The sequence below is a fragment of the Curcuma longa genome, chromosome 14 (genome assembly GCF_044706935.1).
Source record: "Curcuma longa cultivar G26 ecotype Majalengka, Jawa Barat chromosome 14, ITB_CL_G26_1.1, whole genome shotgun sequence".
Lineage (NCBI taxonomy): Eukaryota > Viridiplantae > Streptophyta > Magnoliopsida > Zingiberales > Zingiberaceae > Curcuma > Curcuma longa.
The window spans coordinates 9,285,167-9,311,141 of NC_133874.1; the positions used below are offsets into that span (position 1 = coordinate 9,285,167).

At 36.1% G+C, this 25,975-nt stretch overlaps 1 protein-coding gene and 1 pseudogene across 1 annotated transcript; one reads left to right on the plus strand and one right to left on the minus strand.

Annotated features, from left to right (window-relative positions):
* Window positions 1-5,138: 5,138 nt before the first annotated feature.
* Window positions 5,139-5,887, plus strand: LOC141845655 (uncharacterized). Its single transcript, XM_074733709.1, has one exon. The coding sequence runs from the start codon at window positions 5,293-5,295 to the stop codon at window positions 5,752-5,754; it is 462 nt and encodes a 153-aa protein (XP_074589810.1). The 5' UTR covers window positions 5,139-5,292; the 3' UTR covers window positions 5,755-5,887.
* Window positions 5,888-19,976: 14,089 nt separating this feature from the next.
* Window positions 19,977-21,437, minus strand: LOC141844972 (myb-related protein MYBAS1-like; annotated as a pseudogene).
* Window positions 21,438-25,975: the final 4,538 nt, after the last annotated feature.

A 25,975-nucleotide genomic window follows, 5' to 3' on the forward strand; every position in this document is an offset into this window, starting at 1 on the left:
TGGAAGAGAAGGAGCGGGACGGGAGAGGAGTCACGGCACGGAGTGCGCGACCGCGTTTCCAGCACATCAGAGAGGAAACACGCCCGGTCCTTAAGGCGTTTCTTATTTCTTTTTATCATTTTATTAAATGATCAAAAATCAAACTTTCATAAAATCAACCTATGTCAAGTCATTTAGATAGATTGGATTAGTAGATCTAGATTGGATTAAAATTTTATCAATTCATTTTAAGATGAGTTCAGATGGATTGACCTGCCTAGATCGTGATCTGTATAGGTTGGTCCGGCCTAAAGTTTATTTATTTATTTTAAAATTTAAAATTAAAGTAAAAAATTTAATGAATTAGTAGATTTGATATATTTAAATTATAATTCGAACTTAAAAATTATAATTCAAATTTAAAAATGTCAACTTAATCAAAAATTATAATTTAAACTTAAAATTTTTAATATTTTTTTTCTATTTTTTAGAGGCCTGCGCCGACCCGCCTAACCCGTCGATCCGTTTTGAGTTGGGTTGGATTGGGTTGGAGATTTTTGAATCCGCCAAGTTAGCGGGTTGGCCCGTCCCGCCCCGCCATATGATGGGCCCGTCACTAGTTGGCCTGCCCACTATGGGTTGGTCTATTTGACCGCTCTATAGAGTCTAAATTTTGTCCCATTTTATTTTATTTTACTTTATTAAAAATAGATTATTTTTTAAGAAGCAATTTACGGAACCATGAAGTTTTCTAAATATCCAAATCACACGTCTTAGTTTTTAAATTATCAAATTATGTATCAATTTTTAATATATCTTTCAGTCGTCGATAGATAAATGAATGTAGACCGTTGCTAATTGTAGTCAAGTGATCGGGATGGCTACAAAATCATAATTAAACTAGTCGTGAAATCGTGGTGAGTGATGCTTGATCACACGGTGGCGAGTTTACAATAGCTTAGTTGTGATTTTGTACCGGCCTGATTGTACACGATTTCACAACGTTGCATAGAGCTACAACAACAACAATAACAATCAAATCTTATTTTATTAGGTGGAGTCAGCTACTACAGATCCTTCTCATGTTATAGATTGATGTGTTTATTTATTATAATTTTACATCGTTTGATTGAAATATTTATTGGTCGTCTAAAAATATGTGTCCGTATCATTTTTTATGTATTTCTCATAGTTTTTTCTTGATAGATGGTAATTTCTATTTTCCTCAATATTCTTATTTTGTCTATCATGTATGCTCATACATTCAATCTCAACATCTTTATTTCTATAACTCTCATTTTTTACTTATGTATTTGAGTTATATCTCAACATTTAGCGTTATATAATATAGTACATCTAATTGTCATTTTGTAGAACTTTCCTTTAAATTTTAGAAGTACTTTACAATCACATAAAACATCCTACGCTCTCCTAATTACAACCATCTCTGCTTGTATTCAATATTTTCATTTTACAAAAATACTCTTAAATACTTAAAGCTCTTAGTTCATAATTCGTCATCTTCTATTTTAATAATTGTTCATTATGTCTAATATTATTAAATTTAAATTTTATTTTTGTTAAAATTTTAATTTAATATTTACTAATATTGCGAAGAGCTAACTGTAAAATAATGAAGAAGTGGTCGCTCAAACAACTCAAGCATGATTTTATAACAAGCCCCTCTGGAAATCATTTCTCCTCAGACGATCTCCCTAAACATTTCAATATCAATAATGTTTTTTAAACGATCAATTTGTATGAAAATTATATTGTTTCCTTAAAAAAAAATTGATAATCCCAGTAGCCACATCTCTGGGGTGGTCGGTCCGGTCCCACGGAAGTTTCCCACCGACCACCAGGGTAAATCGGGAAGCACATACGGCGGTTAATCCAGATGTCCAATATCCTTTTATTGCGCCTCTCCATTTGAGGAATCCTCTCAAATACGCCGTAAGCTAGGGACCGACGCGGGTCCCCTGAGCTTAATCGGATTGTGTTGCCCCATTTCCCCTAGACTATATTATTTCCTTAAAAGAGAAAATTAATGGGACTTCTTTTTGTCTAATTAATCTCTTGTTTGTTTTTCTGGTTGCTTTGCCTGGAAGGCGGTTTGGTCCCACCCGCACGCAGCCAATGAGAAATTGCCACATAAACACTCCAAGTTAATTAAATATTACAAGGGGCCTACCAACACTGTTCTCGGCACACTGATTGCTAGAACGAGTTAGTGGCTTAGTTGCTTTCACTGCTTTTGCTTAGCAAAGTTGGCAAGAGGCCGTGGCACATAGCAAGTGGTGTAAGACTCAGAGCATCCAAGGTTGACTTGACTAGTTGACCGTATTACTTAGGTCAATTCTAATATAGGACACAATTATTTGCACAACTTTGCTTGTACCAACTTTGTTTCGAATGACTCATCAATCATCCACCCAAAAAAAACAAACAAACACTACCTATATAACATTGTGCAAATAATTGTCTATATATATTTTTTAATTTACGATTAAGTAATTTAAGAATTTTCTTTTAAGGTTTAAAAGTTGAAGTTATATATATTATTAAATAAAAAATTTAGTTGCTTATGGGTGTGTCGAATAAAAAATTTAGTTGATAACAACTTGGCACATCTTGTGAGCAACTAAATTTTTTTATTTTAAAATTTTTATGTTTAATAATATATATAACTTAACTTTTAAATCTAAAAAAACTCTTAGATGACTTAAGCGTAAGTTAAAATATATATATATATAGACAATTATTTGCACAATTTTAGGTAGTGTTTGTTTTTTTTTTGGGTGGATGATTGATGAGTCATTCGAAACAAAGTTGGTACAAGCAAAGTTGTGCAAATAATTGTGTCCTATATTATAATTGACCTAAGTAATACGGTCAACTAGTCAAGTCAACCTTGGATGCTCTGAGTCTTACACCACTTGCTATGTGCCACGGCCTCTTGCCAACTTTGCTAAGCAAAAGCAGTGAAAGCAACTAAGCCACTAACTCGTTCTAGCAATCAGTGTGCCGAGAACAGTGTTGGTAGGCCCCTTGTAATATTTAATTAACTTGGAGTGTTTATGTGGCAATTTCTCATTGGCTGCGTGCGGGTGGGACCAAACCCTGCCTTCCAGGCAAAGCAACCAGAAAAAACAAAGAGAAGAGATTAATTAGACAAAAAGAAGTCCCATTAATTTTCTCTTTAAGGAAATAATATAGTCTCCGGGGCAATGGTGCAACGGTAGGACATCCGGATTGTAACTCAGGGACTCACGGTTCGATCTCTAACTACGGCGTATTTGCAAGAATTTTTCTCCAAATGGGGAACGCAATCAAAGGATGCTGGGCATCTGGATTGGTCACCATATGCGCTTCCTGATTTACCTGGTGGTCGGTGGGAAACTTCCGTGGGACCGGACCGACCACCCCAGAGATGTGGCTACTGGGATTATCAATTTTTTTTTAAGGAAACAATATAATTTTCATACAAATTGATCGTTTAAAAAACATTATTGATATTGAAATGTTTAGGGAGATCGTCTGAGGAGAAATGATTTCCAGAGGGGCTTGTTATAAAATCATGCTTGAGTTGTTTGAGCGACCACTTCTTCATTATTTTACAGTTAGCTCTTCGCAATATTAGTAAATATTAAATTAAAATTTTAACAAAAATAAAATTTAAATTTAATAATATTAGACATAATGAACAATTATTAAAATAGAAGATGACGAATTATAAACTAAGAACTTTAAGTATTTAAGAGTATTTTTGTAAAATGAAAATATTGAATACAAGCAGAGATGGTTGTAATTAGGAGAGCGTAGGATGTTTTATGTGATTGTAAAGTACTTCTAAAATTTAAAGGAAAGTTCTACAAAATGACAATTAGATGTACTATATTATATAACGCTAAATGTTGAGATATAACTCAAATACATAAGTAAAAAATGAGAGTTATAGAAATAAAGATGTTAAAGTAAATGTGTGAGCATACATGATAGACAAAATAAGAATATTAGAGAGAAAATCAAAATTGCATCTATCAAGAAAAAACTATGAGAAATACATAAAAAATGATACGGACACATACTTTAGACGACCAATAAATATTTCAATCAAACGATGTAAAATTATAATAAATAAACACATCAAACTATAACATAGAAGGATCTGTAGTAGCTGACTCCACCTAATAAAATAAGATTTGATTGTTATTGTTGTTGTTGTAGCTCTATGCAACATTGTGAAATCATGATCAGGCCGGTACAAAATCACAACTAAGCTATTGTAAACTCGCCACCGTGTGATCAAGCATCACTAGGCCACAATTTCACGACTAGTTTAATTATGATTTTGTAGCCATCCCGATCACTTGACTACAATTCAGCAACGGTCTAAGTCATTTATCTATCGAGGACTGAAAGATATATTAAAAATTGATACATAATTTGATAATTTAAAAACTAAGACGTGTGATTTGGATATTTAGAAAACTTCATGGTTCCGTAAATTGCTTCTTAAAAAATAATCTATTTTTTAATAAAGTAAAATAAAATAAAATGGGGACGAATTTTAGTGACTTCTAGAGCGGTCAAATAGACCAACCCATAGTGGGGCAGGCCAACTCATGACGGGCCCATCATATGGCGGGGCGGGACGGGCCAACCCACTAACTTGGCGGATTCAAAAATCTCCAACCCAATCCAACCCAACTCAAGACGGATCGCGGGTTAGGCGGGTCGACCCAGGCCTGTTAAAAAATAAAAAAAATATTAAAAATTTTAAGTTTAAATTATAATTTAAATTGATTAAGTTGACATTTTTAAATTTGAATTATAATTTTTAAGTTCGAATTATAATTTAAATATATCAAATCTACTAATTCATTAAATTTTTTACTTTAATTTTAAATTTTAAAATAAATAAATAAACTTTCTCAACTTGTGGACCAACCTATACAGATCACGATCTAGGCAGGTCAATCCATCTGAACTCATCTTAAAATGAATTGATAAAATTTTAATCCAATCTATATTTATCAATCCAATCTATCTAAATGACTTGACATAGGTTGATTTTATGAAAGTTTGATTTTTGATCATTTAATAAAATGATAAAAAGAAATAAGAAACGCCTTAAGGACTGGGCGTGTTTCCTCCTGATGTGCTGGAAACGCGGTCGCGCACTCCGTGCCGTGACTCCTCTCCCGTCCCGCTCCTTCTTCCACTCTCCATCCACCGCCGACGCCATGCCATGACGTGACGACCTCTCCATCCCTCTATAAGACTTGCACTCAATTGCTAGCTCCTGCAGTAATGGGGGAGGCGAACATGGACGGCTTCAGGAAGGCGGAGGCGGGCGGCGCGCGGCGCAAGTTCGAGTGCAGGACCTGCGGCAGGCAGTTCGACACGTTCCAGGCGCTGGGAGGCCACCGCACGAGCCACGCGCGGCCGCGGCCGACGGCGACGCTGGCGAAGCCGCCGCAGAAGGCGAACCGGGCCCACGCCTGCCCTGTCTGCGGCGCCACGTTCCTGATGGGGCAGGCACTCGGCGGCCACATGCGCCGCCACCGGTTAGGGAGCAAAGAAGATGGAGCAGCTGCAATGACGTCGTCGACGATGAGGAAGCAGTTGCAGTGGCTCGACTTGAACTTGCCACCGGTGGAGACCGAGTTGCAGCTCCAGTTCGTGAGTAGCTGCGATCAAGGAGGATTAAGCTCGTCCAGTGCCGACGACAATATGTTCTCCACTACTCTCTGCTCCTCCTACAGCGCTTGATTCATTTCATTAGATACTTTTGTTTTGATCTCTTTAATTTCTCAGTAACTTCTAGTTTCCCTTCTTGTTTGGATCATTGTTTTGTTCTTGTGGCCTTGATTATTTTATCGTCTTGATCGATCATTGTTTTCAAGAGTTCTGGAGTTTATAGCGATTCCCATTACTCTATCATTCTCGTGTTTTCATCGATAACTAATTAGTACACAGCGAAAATAAACACAAAAATCAAAAATACAAATATAGGAGATATGCTCAATCATTCTCATATTTCGTCGACAACTAATTAGTACACAATGAAAATAAATACAAGAATAAAAAAAATACAAATACAGAAGATATGAGATTTTACATGATTCAAAACTATCGATTCTTGCTTTATGGCCTATCATCCTAGCGATAATCCACTAATTCTCTTCTTACGGGATACCTTCCGGAAATTTAAAAAAAAAATCTCTTACAAAACTTTCCTTTGAGGGATTTGTGATTGTTTTAGAATGTTTAATGAGGTCTGAAAATGTAGCCGCACTATTCTCCAAAACCCCTAATAATCGATGATGAAAATCTCCACGAAGTCATCCTTTAATAGCCTTCAAGTTGGGGTTACGTTAATTTCCTCCTATTAATCGATTATTATTCATCACTATCAACTATTGTTCACTTTTCACTGAACTTGACCGCCCTTAGAACAAGTCTTACCACCTCTAATTTGACCATGAATAATTGATTATTGTTGCATAAGTCAAGTTTCCAACTTGACTTAGAAATTTTTATTTGCTATAATAATGTCAACAGTTGATTGTTACTATTTATTAATCGACTGATTTCAAATTGATCGAGTTTAATAGTTGAATTTCAAAATTTCTATTTGCTACAGTATCATCAATCGATTATCAAACCTATATCGATTGATCTATAATAAATCCCTTTAAATTTTGAATTCGAAGTTTAGGATTGAAAATATTGTAACAAAATACTATTCATAATATTGAAAATACTATTTGCACTGTATTCCCTTATGTGCAACAAATCCTTATGTCTTTTAAATTTTCTCGTATGATTAGCATAGGTTAACCCCGACTTACTAGAGCCTCATCCTTTTCTAGTATCTGATTGACTTCAATCTACCAAGACTTTACTCACCTAGTATTCAATCAAGCTTGACTTACCAAAACTTCTCAGCTCGTACCTAACATCTAGTCAACCTTGACTTATTAGGACTTCGCATTGTCAAACATCTAATTCTTCTTGACTTGTTTGGACTTCCCTTTTCACGCCTAACATTCGATCTTCTATAATTTTTCAGGACTTCTATCATTGTTAAGTGTCTGGTCAACAATGATATATTTGGACTTCTCGACTATCAAATATCCAGACCTACTTAACTTTTCACTCATCATCATCATCAAAGTCAATCTTTGTCGACAAAGCTTAGTCAACCTTTACCAAAAGTTAATTGTATCACCAATCTTTCTCTTCAACAATCTCTCCTTTCACTTGATGATGTCTCACTCTCGTTAACAAACATATTGATCAAATATTGAAACTCAACTGAAACTTAATCTACCTGAGCTTAATCAACATGTTCAACCTGATCAGAAATGGATTGCACCAACACAAACTACCCTTTATAAAAAACGTTCTTTAACTGTTCTTTTAGAAGAATAGTTTAGAGTTTACTTAGTGGAATTACGTTTATGTAAAATTACTTTTCAGTTAAGCAGTTGACTGAAACGCCTAGTCGAGCTAGTTTTTTCTTTCTTCTTTTAAGTTTTGGAAGTCAAGTTTTTAATTCATTAGTATTATATTGTGCTATATCACATTACTAGTGTAGATGTTGCCTATGCTATATATATATAAGCAAAAGGAAAAGACCTAAAATTAGTTTAAGGATATTTTTCTTTGTTAGAAAGTCTAGGTTTGGGGAAAAACATTTGTATTTTTGAAAAAATATGACTTATCATGTTAGTGCAATTGATCTGAAGTCAAAGTTAATCAAATTGACCAAATTTGATTTGACTCACGTTGACTTTTGATATTTGATCAATATGTAATGATATATCAAATGGGTCAAGGTTGACCAGATACTTGACGGTGAACAAGAGTCAAATAGGTCAAGGTTGATTGGATACTTGATGATGAAGAAATCCAAATGGATCATGGTTGATTGGACACTTGACATACAAGGGAAAACCCAAGTGGATATGGAGGACCAAATACTTGGCGTGAGACGGAAAGTTTAAGTGGGTCATGGAGGACCAACCACTTGGTGATCGAAAATCAAACAGAGAATTGAAATGACAAGAGAAATTCAAGTTGGTTATGGTTGATCGGACACTTAGTGATAGGAAGTCCGACAAAGAGTTGACATGACAAGAAAGTGGATCACGATTGATTCAATACTTAGTGATCGAAGATGACGAAAGTTCAAGTAGGTCGTAAAGGACTAGACACTTGACATGAGTGCGAAAGTACAACGTTGACCGGATGCTGAACAACAGGAAGTCCCAATAGGTCATGGATGACCGGATTCTATGTAGAAGAAGTCCTAATAGGCTAAGGTCAATCGAATACCAGATAAGATGAGATTTCAACTTTTAAAATATTCAAATAGGATTATCAATCGATTGCTAAGTAGTAACAATCGATTGTTAGGTAGTGGCAATCAATTGATAAACCATAAACTCAGAATTTAGAGTTTAAAGGGGGTTTACCGCTTGACCAATTGATTGTTCTTGGTCAACAATCGATTGATGTGATTCATCAATCGATTGGTAGATGAGGCCAACAAACAGAAGGCTTCCAATCGATTGGCTAGTTCAACTAGAAGCAAGCAATTGATTAGTGTGACTCACCAATCAATTGGTTAAGTAAAACAGAGTCATTCTACAGGTTTAAACGGTCTAATCCGACGTAACAATCACTTAATGATGGCAAGCAATCAATTGCTAGGCGGAAATTAGCCTCAACAACAACCGCATAAGTAGAGTTTCACTTGAAGGAGAAAACGTCGATTCTCAAGAGGTTAGAGATGAAGTGTCGCTGCGTTTCCCACCACCAAGAGGCATTCCAAAGTGACAAAAGAGCAAGCAAAGCAAAGATTCTTGTAAAGTAGTTTACTTTCATGTATTTATTTTTGTATTTCATATTCTTGTTGTATTGTTGTGAAAACTTATTGTAGGAAACTTCTCTACCTCCGAAAGGTATCTGAGAAGGAGAAAAATAGTGGAATAGTTGTTAGGACTAGACCTTGGACCTAGTTGCCTTAGGAGGTGATAAACCAAGTAAAATCGATCTTGTTAGCATGTTGCATTGGATGTCGAGTTTGTATCAAGTTTTCGCTACTCATTCAAATGATGATCACTCAATATCAAAGCGAAATGATCATATCATAGCTACTTCCTCCCCCTCCTCTAACTCATATGGGTCCTAACATATCGATGATTGTTTAAGGCGCTAGGGATTTCAAAATTTTACAAGAAACTCATATGTATTTTGTCTAAGATATAGCCTATGAAAATGTTATTTAGACTTTTGTTACCATAAAGCTCCTACATGCTCCGGAATGTTTACCTTAGCTAAACACATACATTCACCAATAGATTCGTGTTCACTAGAAATACTTAATTCATCAAATTCATAATATAGCCAAGACATTAGTGAGGCTAATTAGCATCAAAAAGAATTATAATGCCAATATCACATTTGAAAAGTAGTCTTCTTCTAATTATCCTTATTCATGACCCTAAGCTAGAGATGACTCAATCAATATTAAAATAGATATCAATTCCTTTAAGTTAGTCGAACAAGTTACAAATTCAAGGAAAGAGATATTAGTTTTTAATGAGTGAAACATTCAATGGCCCATGATCAATTAAAATATCATAGCTTCATCCTTATTCCTCACAAAGAACATAGGAGCTCACTAGGAGGGTTGCATTGAAGTGTAATTTAGAAGTTTCTATAACTAATTAAGACCTAAAATCTTCTATCTCTTTTGCCTCCATACAATAGTGTGCATGAAGGGAGCCTTGAGTTTCTATTACCTTGTTAACTTATTTGTTTATATTTTCTAGTGGGATAAGACTTGGTTGTTATTGTTATATTCCTTAAAATGCAATGTTGAACATCAACAAGAAAAACATTATTAGAAAAATGATGTCACTAAGTGGTTAGATTTAACCAAGTGATTTTTATGGGTTTGAAAAAGTGTTTGAGTTAGGTTTAACTTGTATTTTTTATGTATGCACAAAGTGTATAGGGACTCAGAATAGTTCACATAGTAGCTCGTAGAACTTTGTGACTTAACATGGTTGAATTGGTTTGTTGGATGACTCATTGAAATTGAGTTGGTTGGCTTGAAGGCTTGAAATAGAGGTGGACTCAGAAGACATGAAGGAGAAAAGGATGACACATGGAACAAGCTCATCAAACTTGGTACATTATAAGGATCAAAGTCTTGATGCAAGGTGTACTCTAAGACGGACTCGAAAGACAGGGAGAGATGTATGGGACATTGAGAAAGCTTATAAACTAGATTGGTGGTGCATCTAAGGTACTAGAGGCTTAACATGAGTTGTATTCTCGAGTGACTCAAAGTGAGGAGGATTTGTAGGCAATGGGAGAAGGATAGTAGGTGGTTGCATCAAAGGGATCGAAGACCTGGAATGAGATGAACTCAAAGGCGATACAAAGCATTGACAAGGTTGAAGATTTGAAGCATGAAAATTGTGAAAAATTTGGAAAATATCATCAAGGTGATGTGTTTATCTAGGTAGGAGTACACTACCTAGTGGTTTGCTTGAAGCCCTTAACCGAGGGACAATATGCCATGGAAGGAGAGATAACAAAAAGATCTATTTGACTTGATGGTTATTCAATCAAGTAGACTAGTTATATTGACTAAAGAGTCGAATGAACACAAAGGTTCAACAGATATAAAGGTTTCATTCAAGCAACCATCAATTCGATTGGTTTCCAATCTCTATAGAAAGGATCATTTTTCGCAGAAGATTATATTTATATTTCTAATGAATCAATTTTTCACAATGATGTTGGTTCTCTTCTTCCCCCTTTCATCCACAATTCAAGAAGCTGTTTCGCACTAAACTCTTGTCCTCGCACCCTGTTTCTTAGGCACCAAACCTCCCTTGGCAGAGTGAGTGCATTACTGTGAGCACGCACTGAAAGGTAGGTGGAAGTTGAATGGCATTAACTGCAGGTCCACAAAACTGTTGGAAGGTACTACTTTCCCCACACTTAGAATCTTTAGTTGTAGCATCTCTCTCAGCATCCTGTTCTTATGCATCAGATCTTCCCAAACTCTATTGCTTGATGCAGTGGAAGTAACAGAGAAAAAGCCTTCTGCACTCTGTCAAGTATCATTTCATTGTTGGACTTTTAAAAAGGACTAAAACACACATAGAGGACTTTCATTTTGTACTTATTATAGTTCTTCTTAGTTGATAATGAAGTTTTTGATCAAGTGGCCACAGAGTCCATGCTTACTTAGTAATGAAGGTATGACTATTTTAGCTCGATCGGAAACAACCAAGTAACTTCCATGCCTTTTGTAGGGTATCTACTTTGTTCATCACACATCTTAAACAATTGTAATTATTAATATAATCACCTTTTTCTTCTTTAAGCTATATATTTTCATATTTAACCATCTATGGCTTTCATTGTGGTGATAAGATGGTGAAAGGAGAGGTACATGCATGGGCCTTTGTTGTGTTGCTAGAGACGTTCACGTACCTCTCAACTTTGTAGCATGATTAGCTTTGTTTACTCCCTAAAGATAATGCTAAGAAAAAGAGGAGGATAAAGGAGAGCACAAGCAGCCAAAGCAAAGCGTGTAAGGCCGGCCAAAACCTCTTTAATTTGATTGTGTAGCACTTGTCACTACAGTCACCTTGCGCCAGCACTTTAATCAGTACTGCATAAACTAATTAATATAATATATATGTTTACATATACTTTTTTTTTCTTAATTAATTTATAAGTATCATTATTTACTTTCAATAGATAATATTTTTAATTTAATATTTTGTGTTGATAAAATTTAATTTAAATATTAATGTTGACTTAGTTAATAAGTTAGTGAGTTGATGAGTTGATAAAAAAAATTATCATATTTAAATTAGTGGTGAGAGATAATGGGATAATGATTAATGTTGAGGAGTTAGTGTATTATAATTAAGGAGTTAGTGGATTAGTGAGTAAGTTATGTATAGAATTGAGTATTCAATTAAAATTGAATCGAATTGAAGTAATCAAAATTGAATAAATTAATTTTTTTTGAACTAACTGAGTTAATCAAATTTTTAAATAAAAATTAAAAAAATTATACCAATAAAATATCGATTAATTCGGTCTAAAATTGAATTAACTGAATTTTTCAAGTATTATGGGAGATTTACCGATTAATTAGAGATTTATAAATTCACATATTTAGGAATTTATTGATTATTTTTTATTTTGATTTAATCGAATAAGAGATTTTAAAATTAAAATCGAACTGAATTATTCAATATAATCAATTTTTTAGAAAAAAAAATTAAAATCTAAAATAATCAAACTAAATTTTTTTAAATTTGGTTGATTTATTTGGTTTAATCTAACTTTTGCTCACCTCTAGTTATGTATTAGTCTATAAATAGGTGATTTATTTATCAACGAAAAACATTGAGAAATTTTTTTATTCTCCTTTTTTATCCTCGACCTTCTATTGATGTATGTTTGAGCAAAATCCTTTATTCTTAACATTTTAATCAAATTTCTTGGAGATATATTCATTTCAAATGTTGTAGATTGATGTTAAAGTAATTTTCACCCAAGTTCTATATCCAAACTATATTATAAAAGTCCGCTAGCCACTAGAATCTTTCCTTATATGAGGAGAGCAATTTAAGAGAAGTTTGGCTATGTTTAAACGTTAGTTAATTTGGTCGACTTGACTTGAGTTTAGTTCAACTTGGATACGTAGGGAAACCAAGTTAACTTGGGTTGCTAGTAGCTAGTTTGTCTAAGTTTATTAGATTCTTGAATGTGATACATTGGATAAGGTAGGCGAGGGGAATTGTAGTTGAGCTTTAAATTGGAGATCGATACTCTTAAGGTTGATTGGTTAAAATGGGGAAATTGTTAGCGTCTAGACTAAGGGTTACAAGTATGAGATTGGGAATGCTTTGTTGCTTGCTCAATTCACTCTATAATTATTGAGTCATCCGACAAAAACTTATTCCTATTGCAACACACTCTCTCCATACATGGACTAGCTTTTGATCCAATTTTACTCCAACAAATTTCTCATTGTTTGCATTAGTAAGTTCCCCACATGCTTGTTGAATAATTCATAAACATAGTAAGTGATATTATGCTACATTAGTTAATTATTAAGTTTCATGAAGTGTTTTAGAAGAATTGGATACACAATCTCTTTTGATTGTCTCAATCTTTATGATTTGAATACCTTGACCTTCCATCATCAATGGTGGTCTCTAGCCACAATTTATAAAGTATACAAATCATTGATATTCTCCAACTCATCACCTTTCTAATGAAAAATATCACGATCATTTCTACAATGAAGATTAGTGCAATAGAAAACAAACAAATAACATAACAAATAGAGAAGAACAAATTGACAAATATCTAATGTCGTTCAGCAACACTCTAGTTCCTACTCCACAGGACTATGATGATGGATCACACCTCAACATTTCACTGTCATTTTTTCTGTGGAGAAATCTTTTATACTTGTTCTTACATTCTTATCAAAAAATTGAGAGTTAAGTACAAGAAAATGAATGATCCATAGTTGTTCTAATAATGTTGGAATAAAATTATTTTTAATATGGAGCACTTTTTTATTTTTTTTTAAAAAAAAGGTCTCCCTTTATTATATGTTAATTGTGAGTGTGATCATTTTTGACTTTTTGTGCATTGGTTGTGAGAAAAGAAATTTTTTGTCACAAGAGGAGGATTAGCTATTTAGAAGTTTTGTTCTATTATTGCAAAGTAAGGAAAATCCATTATTATGGTGACAAGAATATAATCAATGGTGATTTTAAGGGAGAGCTAAGGGTCCATACAAGGTCCTAAGGAAATGGTAGATCTAATAGCTTAATTTTGACACTCATGAACATTTAGATATTTAGGACAAACATCAAAGAGGATCTTATGGACATTTTCTTAGAGGAGATAGATCTTGTGAGGTTTGAAGTGAGTGTCATGAACTTTAGGGTACATCCATAGGTGTAGAATTTTCATATAGTTGAAAATGGTTAACATAAGGTGCGGTCTTGGAAATAGAGTTAGGACACTAACATACAATCTTATCATTTAGTCAATAACATAAAAAAGTTACCTCCATGAATGTGATGCAATGGTAAAGCACACAGAGAAACAATAAGAGGATCAACATCTAAATTTCAAATGGAACGAATATCCTAGAGGTCGGCTTTTGAATGTGCATGTGTTATATTTTAGATTTACTCAATAGACGAATTAAAAGTGAAATTAAGCTATCTATCCTCAAGATTAGTTGGGCAAAACTCGAACACCTAGACTACTACAAACATAAAAAGTTGGGTATAATTGGTTTGGTATAGTGGAGGAAATTTTTCATTATCTTATATGCTTGTCTTACATGTGCATGATGCTAAATATATATAAAGGTGTTATGCGTGGACATTGCTTTTGGGCAATGATAGGAAACATATATAAAGGTGTTGGCCTTCCATGCATTGTATAAAGTGACGAGTGTCCGCACATTCAAGTGTACAATTGGGATGTTTGGCCTAACATATACATTATCATTGATTCTATGGATTATCATATTCACTTGGTCAAGAGTGAATGATACGATGTGTAAGTGAGAGTGACACAATAGTTAGCTAGATAAAACACTAGCTAATTTGTATGCTAGAATAAAATTAGTTTGGTAAATGATAAATGAAGGGACCTAGGTTGCTCCATGATGGGTCGGGCTAGTTCATTAATTAGCCAGGCTCAATGCCCAAGCACCATCTTCATGGGCCAAGCACCTACCACAGTGCTCGAACACTAGATCCAATGCTCAAGCACCTGCCTCAGTGCTCAAACACCAAATTTGATGCCCGAGTGCTTGCCTCGACGTGCGAACATCAAATCTGACACCCGAGCATCCGCCTTGGTGCCTAAACAATAGATTTGATGCCCAAGCACTGACATCGACATTTGAACACCATATCTGACATCTAAGGGCATGTCTTGGCGACCGAACACTATGCTTGAAGCCTGAGCATCAAGCATTCGACTCCCAAGTCTAGTAGCATATGCAGAGGTGCAGTTTTAGAGCCAAACAAAGTTAGTACCCTAGACGCTTGCTAGCAGACACTTGGAAGATCACGAGTGGAGAGACCAATAACAATTGTCAAATTTGAACCTTGCAATTAGAGAAACCCTTAACAAATATTGGATCTGGTCCCCTTACTGAGGCTCACGACGAGGGCTAGCAAAGGTAGGGTAGCTGATGTGATGATACTTTCCTGACAGATATATAAGCCCCAAAGAGGATAGGTCATAGACATGGTTTTCTTCTCGTAAGTAGAGGTGGCCCTTTTCCATTAAGCTCTTCTTCTTCTTCTTGGGCATTTTACTCTGCTTCTAGATCTCGCATCTTTGCAAGATACTGACCTTTCACTTCAAGGGCACTTACTTGAGCATTAAAGTGGTCATGCTGGTAAAGTCAGCCAACTCTAATGCTCTTTGCATTGTCAGGTTATCAGATTTCAAGATCTGTGGAAAACATATATAGTTTTTTGGGAAGGTAAAGTCCGACAAAGCGAAAAGGACACCATCAAATTGGCACCGTCTGTGAAAAATCTTACAAAAAGTCATGATGGTTCGAGCTAGATGATTGAGATAGAATAACAATCGAATGACTCATCTGAGTCATCTCGACCCCTTTCTCCCCCCCCCCCCCCCCCCCCCCCCCCTCCCCATTATTGAGGAAGTCAAATATCTAAGGCCAGAGAAAATATGGCTCGCTTTGTGGCTACCATTTTGGAAGAAGTATTACGTAGGAAAAGAATCTCTCAACGTCCAAAAGTGCATGAAGTAGTCCTTGCTATGGGGCCATCATCGATCACACTTGCACACATGGTTTAAAGCTTTATGGGGGATACTTTTGTGTATCACCCCAAAAAATGACCGATTAATGATGCCCTAGTTTTACCAAAGCCAAAAAATGACCTTGCTGTGGGCCCTAGTTTTATCGAAGCCAATAGCCTATCATCAGGATGATCTACCACCAGACAATGAGTTTGTCAGACCCTCATCAGCTAAAAGGGTGGTGGTTTCGACAGATGCCTTTCTCAGAGGATATCTTAAAGGAGGAGTTAACTCGGCATCTCTGACCACCACAAGTTCTTAGGTATAATGATTCTTTTGATCTCGAAGACCACTTACGTTGTTTTGAAAATGCTACTCTCATCCATCAATATACTAAAGGAATCAAATGTTGGGTCTTCCTCACTACTCTGATGGGACCAACTCAATAGTGGTTTTGCACATTATGACCTGGTTTTGTCTGTTCCTTCGATGATTTCGCAACCTTATTCTTATGCCATTTTTCTAGTTCTAAGAGGTACATGCTTACTCTGATCAGCCTATTTAACCTTAAACAAAAAAAACCCAAGAAATGTTGTGTTAGTATATTCAATGGTTCATATGGGCTACACGGAAGATTCCCCCGACGATACTAGAAATCCTAAGAGGTGCATTCGTACAAGGACTCAGAGATGGAAATTTTTTTCGTTCTATGTCAAAAAACCCACCAGCAAATTATGACATCCTCCTCGCGTGTGCAGAAAAGTATATCAATATAGAGGAGGCTCAGCAAGCTCAACAAGAGCAAAATAGACCAAGGCCAGTCGACATCCCCAAGCGTTGTCCTAAACAGCAACCTCCTTCCTGACCTGTGCAACATGTTCAACAAAGATACCATCCCAACACTCTTCCTCTACGGTATTTTAGCGAAAGAGCTATGTAAATCTACGAGGAGCATCATCTCATGAGGCGACCTATAGGTTATGAACGAGGGCCCCAAAGGCGACCACCCCTACTTTTTGTGACTTTCATCAGGAATATAGAGACACACTCCAAGAATGTCAGGGGTTGGAAAGAGAATTAGAATGGGTCATGGAGAATTACTCCCGCAAGAGAAATATTTTAACTAATCAAACTTTTTATCAGAATAAACCCTCACCTCTATATCCCCCGACGAAGAAATATCCCGCATGAGAAATATTTCGCTTGTTAAATAAATTAACTTAATTCTATAGGGAATCATTTGATTTAGGTTAAAAGATAAGATCTTCGCTGTAGTCGTTAGATGACGCTTGATAGGATTGAGAAGTACTAAGGATCCTATGTTATGCAGCCGATAGACGAAGTGTTTATAAAGGATTCAGAAGTTTTCAGATTCCCGGATAGTTTGCAGGGTATATAGACTATATATTGTAGGGTATTAAACAAGTTAGTAAAAGGGAAACTCTCGCGGTTGAGCAACATGCAAGATGTTTTCTGACCATCACAGGAGAGCACATTCCAAGTAAATTTTCCTTGTCCTAGAAATTTTGAGTTTATTGTAACATTGACTTTCTAATCAGTCGACATGCGCCCTTTTTTTACTAGACTTTGAAGGGGAGACATGTGATGTGGAGGTGAATAAGAGCATTATGTGGCATGCATGTCCTTGACTTGGTCAATATAGACTCCACGTAGCATATCCTTGACTCAATCAATATAGACTCCACATAGCATGACCTTAGTCAATATAGGTCTGAGTCACTTACAGTCTCAACTACATCTAGTTTAGGTTGGTTCAAGTTAGTTTAATTTCAAAAAAGCTTGGTGATACTTATAGGGAGTTCGGTGGTACATAGGGCAACTTTGCCGAGTTCAACAATGTTGAGGCCAAGTCAGTAGAGGACTTCACCCAGCATATTAACATTGCCGAGTTAAGCAATGTTGAGGCCAAGTCAATAGAGGACTTCATCCAGTGGATTAACAAGGTTGAGTTAGAGTGGATTAAAATAAGAGATGCATTAGTTGTGGAAAATAACATCAAATTAATAGGCCCAACAATTATCCTGCCAGTAGTAATGGGTAACGGTTGAAGAAATGTGTCGGTTACAAACACAAGAAAGATGTGATGGTTACAAACACAGGAAAGAGATGTCTATTACAAATGATGGAGTTATACATCTTTCGGAATGAAGCAGCTGCCTAGAATAAAGATGTTGAATAAAGAGAAAGGACACAACCACTACAATAGCAAAACGCCTTTCTTTGTCTTTCTCTATATATAAGGTAATTATTTCAGCCAACAAGGTATGCAGAATTGACTTCAAAACTATCATTGACTTCAGAACTATCATTCTCCTACTGTTCTCCGTTCTTTTCTCCAACTCTGACTTGAGAGGAGTCATGCCAAGGTGTGTCTTGGCTCCCTTCTGACCTCTTGTTGATCTTTTTCTGCCAGATAAAGGGAAGTTGATTCTCCTACTTGACGTTGAGCCCATTAAAGGCTGACCAGCTAAGAGCTGCCCTGGTAGAAGCTGATCCTTTTGAAGAAGTCAAATCCAATTGCAACTAATATAGCAAAAAGTCAACAGAGAATGATCCCACGAGAGTTGACCCATCTCTCGATCTCAACCAGATCATATGAAAAACTAGGAATTAATAAGGAAAAATTCTCATTAAGTAGAGTAATAAATCATCAAACTCTATGCACATAATTATACACGTCAAGAACTCTCATGATAAAAATTGGTATTATATTTGATTTATTAATTGAAAATTCTCTAGTCCTCTAAAGATAATTAATAGGTGGTGCTTATGCCCTTAAAAAGTCTCTTAATTGAACAAAAATATAACTCCCACTTCATGGAATGATGCTTGTGCAAGAAAATTCTTCAACTTTCTACATTTGAAAAGAAAAAAGTAGATAAATTTTCTCTTTCATGACTAGCCCTCCAATTATTATGTTGATATGCTTTTGAAATGGTTCCAAGTCAACTTTCCTCTTAGATTCCTCAATCTTTTTGGCTCCAACAAAATTTCTCAAATGACCTTTCTTGATCAATTCATTAATATGGATCTTCAAATGTATGCACTCATTTGTATTGTCTATGTAGACATGATAGTGCAATAATACTTCATTTAATCCTTCTAATCACTCTATTGAATATGATGGAGTATTTGTACTTATTCACTCTGATCTCTCATTATAGGAGGTCACCTACCAAAGTCCCTTAGGCTTGTCGTTTATTAGAACCTCCTTTGCTCCTCGTAGGGCTTCAATTCTACTTCCTTCATCTACATAACATCATTTAAATCATGTACTTGCTCAGTCTCTCATATGTTTTAGCATAATCTCTTAGAATATTTTCATACAATGAGTCAAAAAAAAAATCTAAGGGCCTCAAGGTGAATTTGAAAGAAGTCATAAAAAACCCTTTAGCCACATCTATAATCCTCCTTAGACTTTGAGAATCCATGTTGCATTAGAATAACCAAGCTTTCGGCAATTGATTAATTTGGAATCTCTCCAAGATTATTGAGAAAACCTAGCACATCAATATGTTTACCAACAAGAACCATAACAATCAAGTCTTATTCCACTAAATGAGGTCAGCTATATGGATCCTTTTACGTCATTAGATTTTATCCCCTATTATATCATTATTTATATTTAAATAAATTTTATCTTATTTTATTTTTTCTAATCAACTCTTGTTTGATGTTCCTCATTTGATGTGTATATTTGTCATAATTTCACATCATCTTATTAGAGTATTTATTGATCGTCTAATACATATCTGTATCATTTTAAATGTGTGAGTTTTTCCTCCCCCTATGACACCTTCTTCATAAGTGAATTTGAAGAACTTAGTAGTGTCATATTCTCCTCCCTTATTGTCTCTATATCTAACCTCTTTTCCCATAGATGAAGCGATAATCTAAGTTTGCTCACCACCAAAATTCTTAGCTATTTGAGAGAAGTTTGGCCAAGTTGTCTTAAGATAGTGGTTAAGTTGCCCAAGTCGAGAGTTCACCCCGCCCGTGGGGGCTCGAGAGTTCAAACACTTTGTATTCTTTCAGAAGTATACATTTGAACTGTTTCTATCTCTAACTTCAGATTAAAAAGACAACAAATTTGTATGTTGATCACATAGCTAGAAAGGACTTCGATTGAATTTAGCTCTTACTTGCTTACAACCATCAACTTTTAGGGCAAGCTTCTAAGCAGATAACCTGGATTACTAACAGATTATTCATCTAGCTAAACTTTACAGACATCTAGAGCTATCCTAAAGCATCGATCTGAGACCACGGGAATTGAGAAAAGCTAGCAATAGTTAAAGCTTAATGCTTCTGAGAATCTATTCTCTGCAGGTTGCAGTATGGAGCTCATCATCGTCATGTCTTCACTATCGATCCTCCACAGTGACTCGCAAGCTTCCCAGATGGGGGAAGCCACCGGAGTGCCGACCATGCTGCAAGCCGAACCACCGTCCTTGTACTCTTCGAAAGTGAGGTCGCTGACTGAGTCCGACGCAGCGATCTCATTCCATATCTGATCCGTCGTGTACCCTTTGACCTCTGAGAGATCCAGGGAGTTCCCTACTGGGATGCCACCGCTTACATGAGGCCCGTTATTAGGCGAGGAGGCATCACTGGAAGTCGACGAGGAGGATGAAGATGAGGAAGAGATGGCAATTCCATTCCTCTCCTGCGCCTTCTTTCTCATGAGAGTCCTCCAGTAGTTCTTGATCTCGTTGTCAGTGCGGCCGGGGAGCTTCCGAGCAATGCGAGACCACCTACAAACACAAGATTAAAGCACGATCGAGAAAAGATATGCTAGTGATCTCGAATTGAATTGGAGCAGGTAGAAGAAGTAAGACCTGTTGCCCCACTTAGCGTGGAGTTGGAGCACGAGGCGTTCTTCCTGGGGGCTCATGCGGCCGTGCTTGAGGCCGGGATGGAGGTAGTTGACCCAGCGCAGCCTGCAGCTCTTGCCTGTCCTGTTCAGACCTGCAAGAGTGGAGGAAAGGCATGGAGGTTAAGGTTAAACCAGCACTGCGTGGTGACACCCTTTAGGTGAGGCCCGATCAGGGGCCTCTCCCTAGCTATTTCCCCCACCACCGCTCAAACCTGATACCTTGGCTAAGAAATCCCAACGACGTTCACCGAACAAGCGCACAAACCATACCAGTTGGACGTCCTCCTGCTCTGTCCACGGCCCTTTCCTCGCCGTCGCCGCCGCCGCCGCCGCCGCCGCCGCCGCCGCCGCCATCCTGGATTCTTCGGGGCTCTGTCGTCTGTGTCCGGCTCCTCGATCTCTTCCTTTCTCGCTGGGCGTCGCTCGCTGCCACTTTATGGCTGAATGAGTGAGAGGCATCTGGCTGCCATACACCGGCTTTTATAGGCACCAAAACCATCTACTTATGCACACAAAATCTAGTACTCGTCGCCTTAATTTATTGGCATAGTAGCCTCTGCCCGTTTCTGGCGAATTCAGCGAGTGTTGCAGGAATCCAATTGCTTAGGCGAATCCATATCCTCCAACTGCACTAACTTTTCTTTTTCCCCATTACTGCAGGTCTTGTGAATGGTTGAAAGGTGGAAGAGCACTCAACATATCAATATTGAATGCAGTAGCTTAGCTCAGCCATGTATATAATAAACAAGTGAAATAATTGCTTCGCCGCCCCTACGTGTAGGGGGAAGGTAGGAACTAGATTCCACTCTTGCCTTTGTGGAGGTTAGAATTGGGTCCCATTTCAATAAAAAAAAATAAAATTCATGGTAGTATAGGACGGACTCATCTATCAATTTGACGGATTGAAAAATTTTTAATCCAACCCAATCCAAGACGGATTGTCGGTTAGTAATTTTTAACGGGCCAACCCATGGACCTGTCAAAAAATAAAAAAATATTAAAAATAATAAAAATTTTAAATTTTGATTATAGTTTAAATTGATCGAGTACTTAATTACCAGATTCAAAGAACTTTAGTATTTTAGCCTGCAGGTCTAGAGTTCGAATATGGGGAAGGCAAAAATCCGTTGAGCAGGGGTGGAAAGTCCTAGTAGGTAACGGCACGGTCGATGGTCGACGGCCCATAACCCACAGAAAAATAGGAGTCGGGATAAGTAGAATTCCCACGGGTGGACGGACCGGGTCGTTATAACACTTGGTTAACAGATTCAAGGAACTTTAGTACTTTAGCCTGCAGGTCTAGAGTTCGAATCTGGAGAAGACAAAAATCCATTGAGCAGGGGTGGAAAGTTCTAGTATGTAACGGCACGGTCGATGGTCGACGGCCCATGATCCACAGAAAAATAAAGGTCGAGATAAGTAAAATTCCCACGGACGGACGGGCTAGGTCGTTACATAACGGGTAGCCACGACGGAGTTGGACATTACCTTAGCTTTATCGAGATTTGATCTTTACCTACTTCGACAATTCTATTCCGTTATAACTAATTCAATTATGCCCCAAAAGTTAAAATTGAGTCTCATGATTAAATGAAGAGAGATAAATGAGATATGGAACAATAATCCTTACTGATTGATGTAACTTTATAATTTGAGTATCAACTCAGCTTAACATGCTAGCCACTTTTGCCCTGTGAGAGAGAGTAGAAAGTAATTATTAATGATTTTCAGTAAATTAGAGTTGTATGTTTAGTTTGGTAGTGAATAATTAATTAATGGAACTTTTTAGTTTCTTTGAGAAAGTTTTTTCTGGTACAAAATTGGTACTGCATCACACCTAGGTCACTTTGAAGGTACTGAAAGTTACAGGTTGATTTTTTTATAAAATTATATTGGATAAAAATTAAGAGATCACCCCCAAGTCACATCTTCTTTTAGCTTACACTTCACCTAAACTAACAAACATCCTCACAAATATTATTGTATTTCTATAATTCCACTACATTTGTTCATTTGCATGCAAACTTGACACTTTTCTTGTCATCCTCCACAAATAATCTATATTGGTTGAATTCCACAAGCAAATACTTCTGAGTTTCCTGAATCCTTTGAAATTGATTGAATTTTTTATTTTTCAATTTAAATCAATTTAGTTCCATATAGTAATTTTGACAAAACTACTTCATAGATCTATGTTGGTTTAATTTCACAAACAAACACTCTTATATATACTTCAGCTAAAATGTATAAAAATTTGACAAGATATAACTATTACATGTTTACAAAACATCTATATATAACATTTAAACATATAATATACAAAGTTACAATGTTACAATTTTTATCACACATTATATCATTTGATTATACAAAACTTTAAATTATTTTTTCCCATTTGTTATTTGTGCATGTTTTATTTGAACTTCTTTTCTTTTTTTTTTTTGTATAAAAAGTGTCACTACAAGAAAATCATTTTATACCCACGGTAAACTTTAGCTACGCATATATAAACTATAGGTAAAGATAACATATAACCACAGATATATGACACCATCACTATAAGTTATAGGGGCAGATATCAATACTGTGGCTATTGGATATCTATACCTACACTTATATTTTACTGTCACTATAAGTTTTTTTTATTGTGGGTATAAGTAGCATATACCTATACTTATAATTTACTATCACTATAAGTTTCATTGTTATTATAAATATTTTTTAATGACATTTATCAAAATAAATTATTTTAAATATTAAAGTATCATATTAAATTATTTATGATGATAAATTTTATTAATGAAAAATTAAATCATAATATAAAAATATTAAGTGCAACCTATTTTAATTATTGGTATATTTAAATTTTTAAATAAAATATTAATATTTTTTTAATGCATGTTAGGCCCTTATCTATACCTATATTTTTTTAATCTTACGCTATACCTACACGTTTTTAATATTATGTTAGAGTTTTCACGAAACTCCGTCGCCCTTCCATCGAGGCGATCAAGTTTTTGCCCTAGCTTGCACGCAAGCACGCATCCTCACTTCGCCATCTCCCTTCCATTGACACATAAATTTTTTGCTCAAGTTATCCCTTTCGTATCTTTTACTCTTATCAATTTATTTTGATTGTTAATATCACATAGAAATATGATCTATCATGACATTTTCTTAATGACATTTAATTTAAAATATCATTATAAATAATTTTTAATGATATCTATTAAAAAAGATTATATTTTTAATTAAAATATCATATTAGACTATTTATAATGATAAATTTTATACATGTCATTATTTCCTTATACCCTATTTCCTTGCCTAGACCTATTTTACTGTGCCGATTCTTAACCATCGCCATTCTCTAAAACCCTTTGCCACCACCGCCGCCATTCTCTAATCCCTCGTCGATTCGCACTGCCCTTCACCGTTCGCCGCTCCCCTTCACCATACGTCGCTCCCCTTCGCCGGTTGCTCACGCATCTCGACGCCTACCCATCCGCGATTCTCTAATCTCTCGCGATTTTCTGCTCATCCTTGTGCTCGCCTTCGCCGCTCTCCATCGTCATTCGCCGTTCGTCGTTCACCGTTCGTCGTCGCTCCCCTTTGTCGTTCGCTGCTCCCATTCTATAGGATTGTTCTGTCTGGTTTGTTCAATAATTACTCAACGGCTTCATATATTTTGTTCTTTTCAAGTGTCTGGTATTGTTACAAATGGTCGTTTCTGAAATTGTTTAAACTGTTAATGCATGGTATAACCTTCATGATTGTAGATATAATTGACTATTCTATTACCAAATCATTGTAATTGCTTGATTCTTCACTCTGAAATTTGTACAAGTACTAGTTATTAGGAATTTAATAATTGAATACAGCTTCTAAATTTCATCCACAAGTACTACAATGTACATGATGCAATTTAACTTCTACATTTATTTAAAAGAGACAATTCACCTTAGGCCTCAAGTACATGAACCTGAAAGGTTGCAACTGGAGCTGAATTCATATTTATATCCCAAAGCTGTAAAAAAGAAAATTCAAGGAAAGAGTAAAAGGTTTGAGAAAAAATAAATATTTTTCCAACTATGACATTTCAGTTGAAAGAAATATTAGAGATGGATAATTCACAATCTGTGACAGTCTAATAGGTGGAATAGTGAACAGATGATAAACAACTATGTCAAGAAAAATACCAGAAAATACAAATCTCTGGACATATTACCATTGCTAGAAATATCTAAAACTACCACAACAAAATAAGTTGCCTTAGTGTCTTTAACATTTTTCCCTATCTTCTACTTATCATACTAGGGAGAAGGAACTGACACGATAGTTACCTTTACTTCTAGTTCTCATTACTATTTATTCATTTTCTTCTTTACATATCTTGAATCGTAGCACTTCGATGGATTCTAGAGATTGGATGAGCGATCCAATAAAAAAAATAGAAGAATACATTTGAAGGGTTAATGAGTTTCTTGAATTCGTATTTCAAAATTTCAAAGCTGATGGAAAAATCTTTTGTCCTTGCATAAAGTGTACCAACACTCACCTTCATAATAAAACTAATGTCTATTTGCATCTAACTGATCCACACCGAGGGTTCCTTCTGTTAAAACCGATGGAATCAAAATATCTCCACAATAGTATGATATTGTCCACTTTGGGCCTAAGCCCTCATGGCTTTATTCTTGGGCTCTCTCCAAAAGGTCTCATATCAATGGAGATACTTTTCATCTTTTTAACCCTATGATCTTTTCCATGTGCTTTAGATGTGGGACTATGTTTGCACTCTTGCAACCCAACAATCTCACCCTTAAACAAAGGACCACAGGCCCCCCAACGTCGTTTTGATGTCTGAATTCTCGACCCACCAGGACTTTTTGCCCCTCGGTCCATCTGACCTACTAGGACTTCCCACATAGCCGCATCTAGGACTTTTTACCCCTCGATCCACCCGACCTACTAGGACTTCCCACCTAGTCGCAACTAGGACTTTTTATCCCTCGGTCCACCCGACATACTAAGACTTCTCACCTGGTGTCTGGTCCTCTTGATTCAGACACGGGAGTACCCACTTTCTTTTTTTAAGGTTCAACCCACATAGTTAGATCTAAATCATGGCTCATCGGGCGGTTAGTCCGGTGAAGAGCGGTTTTGCTCTGATACCACTTGTTAAAATCGATGAAATCAAAATATTTCCACAATAGTATGATATTGTCC